Raw genomic sequence first — 10,046 nt, 5'->3', positions numbered from 1 at the left:
TTTTTTTTTTTTTTTGAGATGGAGTGTTGCTCTATCTCCCAGGCCTGGAGTGCAGTGGCACAATCTCAGCTCACTACAACCTCCATCTCCCGGGTTCAAGCGATTCTCCTGGCTCAGCCTCCTGAGTAGCTGGGATTACAGGTGTCTGCCACCACGCCCAGCTAATTTTTGTATTTTTAGTAGAGACGGCGTTTCGCCATGTTGGCCAGGCTGGTCTCGAACTCCTGACCTTGTGATCCTCCTGCCTCAGTCTCCCAAAGTGCTGAGATTACAGGCATGAGCCACCATGCCCGAAAAACGCTAATGGGTTTAAAAGAATGTAAAGAATATACATTTTTTACATTTTTAGGAGTTAAAATAGATTTCTCTTTCAACTTTTGTGTATGTTTGAAACTTTTTATAATGTTGGGAAAATATATGAATCTTGTATTTTGCTTTTAGTTTGTTCATTCAAGTATTTCAATAAAATAGATGATTACTCCATATTCTCAAAGAGCTTTAAAAATCTTTTTTAGTGGGCCAGGCGTGGTGGCTCATGCCTGTAATCCCAACACTTTGGGAGGCCGAGGCAGGCAGATAACAAGGTCAAGATACCGAGACTATCCTGCTCAATATGATGAAATCCTGTCTTTCTAAAAATAAAAAAATTAGCTGGGGGTGATGGTGCACCCCTATAATCTCAGCTACTCGGGAGGCTGAGGCAGGAGAATCGCTTGAACTCGGGAGGCAGAGGTTGCAGTGAGCTGAGATCGCACCACTGCACTCCAGCCTGGCGACAGAGCGAGACTCCATCTCCAAAAGAAAAAAAATCTTTTTTAATGAATGGAAGGTTGGAAAAATTTCACCCAATCTTTTAATGAAGTGTATCACAAAATGAAAGAACCTAATAGAAATGAACAAAAGGTAGTTGACTGAACTCATCTATCTTTGTAGAATACTTCATATATAAATGAGGCTTTTTGTGTGGCAAGTAGATGGAATAGTGAGTCTACTTTTTGTCAGGGGCATAGCTTTCATTTACAGTGGAGTCTTTAAGGCTAAACACTATTGGGATTATTTTTTATTTGCTTCTACTTACCTCTGTTTTCTTTTACAGCATCCACCCGTTTTGTCAAGTGTGAAAAATGTCATCATTTTTTTGTTGTGCTATCTGAAGCAGACTCAAAGAAAAGCATAATTAAAGAACCTGAATCAGCAGCAGAAGCTGTAAAATTGGCATTCCAACAGAAACCACCACCTCCCCCTAAGAAGGTATAAGTCTTAAGCTCAGTCTTACAAGTATTTTATCTTGAAAACATTCCATTGCTTCCCTTTCCCAAGTTTATATTGAATCCTAATACTAGTATCTGAACAAGTATTACAGGTTCATAATATGGACCATATGTGGCTAAATTGTTATTGCCTTTTGGAATTTAAATATGGGGTCCGTTGCTTTTTCCCATGTTATGATTACTGTATTTAGTAGCAGTGAAATGTAGCTAGATAATTATTAAAATGTTAACTTGTTAATACCAAGTTAATCTGAAATAATATCTTTACCATAGAGCAAGCAACTTTTGATTTATTTTTGTTCGTTTGGACCCTTAAATAACACCAGCCTAGGCTGGTCCACTTGACTAGCCTTAAAAAAAAAAACAAAAAAAAACCCCTATAATTATCTCCCTTAAATTGGTCTATTTTATGGTAAAACAGCCTTGAGTCTAATAATATAAGCAAGTAGTTTTTTCATAGCCAGTGTGCCAGGGCTGCTCTGTATAGCACTGTGGCTTTGGTAGTGTGGACTCTTTTTAGAAGCCTCAGGCCGAGTATGATTTGGTCCTGTGAAACGTAACAGGATGTACCACCAGCTCCATTGGGTACTTGGTGTGTGCTTTTTGAGAACTGGGAACCCTTGACCCTGGCTGTGTGCCTTCTGTTCTGGCTGTGTCTCAGATGTTTGCACACTTAGAGTATTTCTCATTGCCTCAGTGTATCTTTCTTCTACTGTGTTTAGATAGCAGTGCATTTGTCTCTACTTCCAAATGTGCTGTGACAGGTTTAATGTCATTGGTATAATTTGTAAGGAATAAAGACGTTTAAAACTATAAAAAAATGTATATCGTCAACTAAATAATTTGTCATTAAAAAAATGGAAAATATATTCTATACGAATTTGTGTAGACTTCAGACATCTGAGTTAAAATTCCAGGCAGTTTATTTTCAGGAGTTATACTGCTGAAAATAGTATAAATAATATATAAATATTGAATTATTTATTTTTTAATCAGGGTTTCACTCTCTTGCCCAGGCTGAAGTGCAATGGCACACTCATGGTTCACTGCAGCCTTAACCTCCCTGGACTCAAGTGATCCTCCCACTTCAGCCTCCACAGTAGCTAGGTGCAGGTGTGTGCCACCATGCCCAGCTAATTTCTGTAGAGACAGGGTTTCGCCTTGTTGTCCAGGCTGGTCTGCACCTCCTGGGCTCAAGTGATCCACCCACCTCAGCCTCCCAAAGTACAGGGATTCCAGGCGTGAGCCACCATGCCCGGCAGGAGTTGTTGAATATTAATTCACCAACCATTTCATTTCTATTCACTTTTTAGTGAATAAAAAATTTACCCCAGGTTCCAAGCTGTTGGCAATAACCAACTGTAGAACAGAGCTTTAGCTACTATTAAGAGTAAAGTTTTTAGGGTTGAGCCTGGTGGCTCATGCCTGTAATCCCAGCACTTTGGGAAGCCAAGGTAGGAGGATCGCTTGAACCCCAGGAGTTCAAGACCAGCCTGGGCAACACAGTGAGACCCTGTCTCAAAAAAAGAAAAAAATGTATCTTTAGAAAATTTTAAAAAATAATAAGAATACAGTTTTTAGGGTCTCATTTAGATAAATGAGTAGCTTTAAAGTTAATATCTGAGAAAAAACTAAATGTATTAAAACACATGGATACTGATAGTATAATGGCTTTTGATTATATAATGCCTGTTTCTGAAAAAGGTAGTTTTATAATATGTTATCTTTGTGAAGAATATTATTCATTTGATTGAGAGGTATAGATTTATTTTAATGATTTACATTAATGTTGATACTTTTAGACCCATGGTGGCATGTGTATGTATTCTAAGTTACTTTAAATTTAATTGTTTATTAAAAAATAAAGATTGATAGCATTGTTTATAGAATAGAAATTAGCATAACACAGTGATACTTTGTTAAGCTAGGGAACAAATGAATTGTGTTTTTGTTCATTTAGTGTTTAGGGCCTCTGAATCATTGCTATATAATGTATTGTCATTTTGTTTTTAATGAGAATCTTTGTCAGATTTAAAACTGTAAGCAAGTATGCTTAGTATATAACTTTTTAATGTGTGTGCTCTTATAATAGCTCATATTAAATTATTCATACCTAATCATTTTTCAGATTTATAACTACCTCGACAAGTATGTTGTTGGCCAGTCATTTGCTAAGAAGGTGCTTTCAGTTGCTGTGTACAATCATTATAAGAGAATATATAATAATATCCCAGCTAATCTGAGACAGCAAGCAGAGGTTGAGAAGCAGACATCATTAACACCAAGAGGTAGCGTTTTTGATAATTGACCTAAATAGAGATTGCTATGCTTAAAAGTAATCTTTATTTGTAACTCCTCACTTTCTTCTTAAAATGTTTTTTATATAGTGGAGCATTTTTCAAAGTGCAGGTTACTCCCCATTAGTGGGTCATGAAATCATTTTGGTAGGTTGCCAACAGCATTTTTAAAAAATCTGATAGATGTGAATAGAAAATATCAGAATACTTTAACTTATAGTTAAGGTAAATATTATTTCTTAGGCCTGGCATGGTGACTTATGCTGGTAATCCCACACGTTTGGAGGCTGAGGTGGGGGGATCACTTGAGGTCAGGAGTTCGAGACCTGCCTGGCCAGCATGGTGAAACCCCGTCTCTACTAAAAATACAAAAATTAGCTGGGTGGAGTGGCATATGCCTGTCGTCCCAGCTACTTGAGAGGCTGAGGCAGGAGAATTGCTTGAACCTGGGAGGCAGAGGTTGTAGTGAGCTGAGGTCATGCCACTGCACTCCAGCCTGGGCAACAAGACTCCATCTCAAAAAAAAAAAAGGAAAAAAAAAACAACTTACGTTTTCAGTTATATGTGCATAGGTTCTGAGTCACAAAGAAAATTATACTGCTTATTGAGGGTCTTAGTAAAAAATGTTTGAAAGCCACTGGGGTAGAGATTGAGGCATCATTTTCACCACAACTAGTTCCCCATGAATGGATCTTAGCAATGCTCTGTACAACTCAGTTCTCTTGGGTTCAGGATACAGAATTTCATTTGCCTGTGTCAGAGATATGTGGAGATGATAACTGTTAATATATCCAGCACTCGTTTTTCTTTGGGCCCTAGCTACAGAGTGTATAAGGTTAAGGGCAAATCTGTGAGTGATTCAAAGTACAATTTCTATTAAGGGTAGATTCTAATATACCAGTACTGTATAATCTCAATTTACTATGGACAATAATGAGATATACTATGGACAGTTTACTGAGAATATACTGTGTAATCTCAATTTACTATGGACAATAATGTATATTAATAGAATGATTTTATTTAAAACAATTATGAATAGAGTAAATATAAATATTTAATTTTCTGTTTTGTTGGCCAGACAGCCCTGATTTCTGATTTAGGCCTACATTCCATCATTTTAGATTCTTTTAATTATCACTGTACAGTGTGAAGGAGTTCTGCTAAGTACTTAAATTTATAAATCTACATTATCTTTGATAACCTTTAGTAGCAACTAAATGTATAATTTATTTAAATGAAGACACTTGTTCACTTGTTGAACTTACATCACATAACTGCAAAATAGTTATGTAATGGTATAATGGTATCAGTTATTTTTAGAAAGTATAAGTCATAACTAATGGAAGACTCAGAACCTTTTTTCTTTTTTTTCGAGACAGGGTCTCGCTCTGTCACCCAGGCTAGATTGCAACTCACTGCAGCCTCAACTTCCCAGGCTCCAGTGACCCTCCCACCTAACCTCCCAAGCAATCCACCTGCCTCAGCCTCCCAATGTGCTGGGATTAATAGGCTTGGACTCCTGTGCCTGGCCTGAAATCTTCATTTTTATAAGGTCCAAATAGCACTGATAGTTATGTGGCAAAACTTTTTTGTTTTCTTCAGTCAATAAATAAATATTTAAGCTATTCTAAGTGCTGGAGGAGCAAATAGTTATAATATGTATAGCATGAGGGGCTTAAACTCTTATTAAAGACTTATACCCTTACAGTAGATATCAATTATATATTTGACAAATATGAATATTAGCAACTGGACAGCCATCTTTATGCATGGTTTTGTTTTAATATAGAAAAGATATAGCCTATAGATTCTTAATATGAAAAGCTGAAAAATGTTAGTGAACACATCCTTTAAATATATTTGAAAGAGGACAGGAGGTGGGATACTCATTGTTTGTTCCCCCAAGGTAAACAAATATGTAATATTTTAATCCTCTTTCTTAGAGTTAGAAATAAGAAGACGGGAGGATGAGTACAGATTTACAAGTAAGTGACTTCAGATCCTCCTCTGTAATCATTCTTCCTTTTGACATTTATTTCAGTGAAGTGTTTTAGCAGTAACAGTGATAGACATGTATGTATTTGCTTGTGTATTACCAAGAAAGATATATATTATCTAAATGTGTTTATCATACATGGTATAAATAACTTTGGAATAGTTTTTCATAGCTAATTTTAATTTCTATATGTTTGGTTATTTTTTATTTTTTCTATCAAACTACAATTAGAGTTGGCCTGCTTCTTGTGGGTCACAGGAATTTGGGGGAGGCAGATTATTTTCTAGCTACTCTTTGCCAGAAACCACACAGTTTCTTTTTTGGTATTTATGAAACTTACAGTCTTACAAATTATGAGTAAGCCTTAATTCACTGTTTCTAGCCCTGGATTGCCCCTAAAAGCATCAGATGGTCCGATGGAGGGTGTGGAAGGACTTGATAGACCAAGGAGACTGGCCCTTCTGATGTGTTCCACCTATTCCTTTGGAGGTGGATGTAGTTAGTGGCTGCATTGAGGGTAGAGGTTCCAGGGGTGTCATAGAAAGAGTCACATGGCCTTTTGTTTTAGTAATTGAAATAAAGAAAATTAGCTAAGTTTGATACTTTTACATTTGCCTTTGAACCAACTGGTATTATATATCCACTATTTGAAGTGTACTGTATATAGGATGAGCCATGAGAATATAACTTGTGTACCAACTTGGGCATGACATTTATCACATGTAATAACATTACATTATCCCCAGTTACTTTTAAATTTGTGGAAATACTGATTATACCATGCATGGTAAAATTAAGAAATACAGTAAGTGCAATAGAATTAGATTATATATAAGAATGTAAGATCTAAATAATAACCTTTAGGTATATATGTAATTTATATTTCATAATGAAAAAATATATTCTGATATGCAGTCAATACCATACTCATAAATTGTGTTGATGGCTAGTGAAACTATACTAAATTAGTAAAGAAAGTCTGTAGTCCATATTTTGAAAGACATGTCATGTAATATATATAGTGATTTAATGTTATTTAAATGTTAACAAGTAACAGTATTTAAGAACTTATGTAAAAGATTGACTGACTTAGAAACAAATACTTCAAAAGCTTACATTTATTGTCATGTGCAGTTTTGTTGTGTTTTATGTAGGATTTTAAGTTCTAAAGTTAGGTTGTTAACTAACAACGGCTGGGGGTGTTAGACCCTAACACTGATCTAGGGTTTTAGACCAAAATCATGTACAATAAGATTAATTCTTGTAAGTCCCTTTGGAAGTAAAATTTTAGAGACCAACATACAGCTTTTAGGAGGACTGACACAATTGGCTTTTTTCCTCCATCTTTGGAATATAATGTTGTTTAAGTTGAGCACCAGATGAAATACTTTGTTTGCGTTTAAGGGCTATGTTGTGTGAATAATTAAACACTAGGGAAATGGTAATAATAATAGCAGATTCTTCTGTAACACTTATAAAACTATCTGCCAGGTATTGTTCTTAAGTGTTTTGCATATATTCATTTAATCTCCCCTAAACCCATGAGACAGAAACTATTATTTTTATCTCCATTTTTGAAATAAGAAAACTGAAACACATAAATTTTAAGTAATTTATCCATGACCACACAGCTGGTGAGCTCTGTGCAGCTAAGTACTACACTAGCCTGCTTGCTCATGGTCCTCATTTTAGAGAGCTATGCTTACAAAGTGAGAGATGCACAAACAGGGACTAACTGAAAGAATCGGAGAGTTATCTCAAGTTTACTAAGGCATATACTCATAAAATGGGATGATAGACATCATTTAAATTATTATTTTTTTAACTTAAATCATTAAATACATAGATTACGTGGTTCCACTGTAATTAATATGCCTCTTGCAATTTTGTTCAGTTATTCGTCTAAATCGTGTGTGTGTGTGTGTGTGTGAGAGAGAGAGAGAGGGAGGGAGATAGAGAATGAGTGAATGACAAGCACCTGCTGGCCTCGCTTATCCGAAGCGACATCTAAATCATTTTTCCCCTTTGGGCAGAGCTAAACTTAACCCAAGCTCCTTCCTATGTTATCATAATTGCTAACCAGATTTTGCTGAAATTTTTAAAAGTACTTTGCTAGTGACAATTTAACTAACCCCATACAGCAGACTGGGTTTTCTTGACTGATGTGGATTATAATGAGGCACAACATTGTGAATTATTCCCTAATTATTAACCCTGAAAGGTAGCACAGTTTAATCCAGATGTTTATGGAATGCTTATTGTTTTTGATGAATAGAATAATGCTTTACCTTAAGTGTGAAGATAGTTTGAAAGTGACAGCCAGATGGAATAGGACCATGATAATAGATATGTCTACTGAACTATTATTCTGTCAGTTTAATTAAAATAATAATGCATTGGAAAGTCTTGATTTTCTTAATCAATTTCTTAGAAAATAAAATTTAGGCCAGGTACGGTGACTCACGCTTGTAATCTCAGCACTTGGAGAGGCCGAGGCAGGTGGATCACCTGAAGTCAGCAGTTCGAGATCAGCCTGGGCAACATGGCAAAACCCCATCCCTACTAATAATATAAAAATTAGCCAGGTGTGGTGGCATGTGCCTGTAATCCCAACTACTCAGGAGGCTGAGGCAGGAGAATCACTTGAACCAAGGAGGTGGAGGTTGCAGTGAGCTGAGATTGCGCCACTGCACTCCAGCCTGGACAACAGAGAGAGACTCTGTCTCAAAAAAAAAAAAAAAATGTAAAAATAAATTCAGAAAATATAAACAAGTATGTTATGATGACAGGTACCCAAATGCTAAGAACCAAGAACAGTCTGAATATTTACAAATCTGGATAATCTTTCCTTTAGCCAAGAGAAAGTAAGAATAAAGATTTATTTATTTTGTTTTGTTTTGTTTTATTTTTATTTTATTTTTTTGAGATAGCGTCTTACTCTGTTGCCCAGGCTGGAGTGCAATGGCGTGATCTTGGCTCACTGCAACCCCCGCCTCCCGGGTTCAAGCTATTCTCCTGCCTCGACTTCCCAAGTAGCTGGGACTATAGGCGTGTACCAGTACATCTGGTTAATTTTTGTATTTTTAGTAGGGATGGGGTTTCACTGTGTTGGCCAGGCTGTTCTTGAACTCCTGACCTCAGGTGATCCACCAGCCTTGCCTCCCAAAGTGCTGGAATTACAGGCTGAGCCACCATGCCTACCCTAAAGATTTATTTTTGTAGGAACCTGGCTGATCAAATGATACTTCACTAGCAGTGTCAGTCCCATGTAGTCATTAGCAATGTCAGTCACATCTAGTTAAGAGTTATGTCTCTAATAAAGGAACTAGAAAGATCCAGTACAGGTCCAATAAAATTAGAGATTTAGATAGGGCCAGAGATAGTGAGGTCTACCATATTTGGTTTCTCTAGTAGATTTTATTGATTAAGAAACAGGAACATAAAATTTATATGACTTGCCCTTGATCATATGGCTTCTACTTAGAGACAAACGAAGGTCCAGAGCTAAAGCTTTCTAACTCCTGGCTCTGCTCTTCCATTGCATTGCCTTCCCTTGGGTAAAGGAGTATTCTTGCATATTTATGTAAATAAAGACAGGGAAAAAAATCAATTTCCTTTGCTTGAGGTTCTTTATATAATCATTGTGTGCTATATGTTTGTCATTAGGTAATTTGAGATTTTTCTCCTTTGTAGGTAAGACAGAATGTCAAAATACTTAAATTTTTCTATGTAGATGTTCAGTTTTAGATAAAAGTTTTTATGGGACATTTTCTTCAAGTAAATTCAAATGAATCTCAAGTAATTCCTTTGGCATTTTTTTCAGAATTGCTTCAGATTGCTGGAATTAGCCCACATGGTAATGCTTTAGGAGCATCAATGCAGCAACAGGTAAATCAACAAATACCTCAGGAAAAACGAGGAGGTGAAGTATTGGATTCTTCTCATGATGACATAAAACTTGAAAAAAGTAATATTTTGCTGCTTGGACCAACTGGGTCAGGTAAATAACTTGCTGAGAAAATTTACTACTCATTTTAAAAATCAGAATATAAATGATTCTGTAACCTATATCTTGTGATTGAAGTATTATGACTCTTGAGAAGAAAATCTAAGGCCAGTTGCCTAGATACACTATCAGTATTCCTGCATAGAATACAAACTGAATTTGAGGCATTGGTGTTCCCCTTCAGACCAGTCCCTAACATCTTAACAGGAATAATAAAATAAAAAACAGCTATATCTAAAAAATAATAGACCAGATGTGGTGGCTCACACCTGTAATCCCAGCGTTTTGGGAGACAAAGGTAGGAGGATCACTTGAGACCAGGAGTTTGAGACCAGCCTAGGCAACATAGCAAGACTCTATCTCTATAAAAAAAAAAAGTAGCCAGGCGCGGTGGCTCACGCCTGTAATCCCAGCACTTTGGGAGGCCGAGGCGGGCGGATCATGAGGTCAGGAGATCGAGACCATCCTGGCTA

General features: G+C 36.4%; 1 protein-coding gene across 1 annotated transcript in view; it reads left to right on the top strand.

Moving 5' to 3' along the window:
• CLPX (caseinolytic mitochondrial matrix peptidase chaperone subunit) overlaps nucleotides 1–10,046 on the top strand; it is a 57,774-nt gene that overhangs the window by 29,703 nt on the left and 18,025 nt on the right. The window contains exons 5-8 of the mRNA XM_011969299.1: nucleotides 1,097–1,251; nucleotides 3,400–3,559; nucleotides 5,515–5,556; nucleotides 9,391–9,567. Of these exons, the coding sequence (XP_011824689.1) occupies nucleotides 1,097–1,251; nucleotides 3,400–3,559; nucleotides 5,515–5,556; nucleotides 9,391–9,567 (534 nt within the window). The remainder of the gene's footprint in view (nucleotides 1–1,096; nucleotides 1,252–3,399; nucleotides 3,560–5,514; nucleotides 5,557–9,390; nucleotides 9,568–10,046) is intronic.

The sequence above is a fragment of the Mandrillus leucophaeus genome, unplaced genomic scaffold (assembly GCF_000951045.1).
Source record: "Mandrillus leucophaeus isolate KB7577 unplaced genomic scaffold, Mleu.le_1.0 Scaffold12, whole genome shotgun sequence".
In the NCBI taxonomy this organism is placed as follows: domain Eukaryota; kingdom Metazoa; phylum Chordata; class Mammalia; order Primates; family Cercopithecidae; genus Mandrillus; species Mandrillus leucophaeus.
This window is presented reverse-complemented; position numbering and strand designations above follow the sequence as displayed.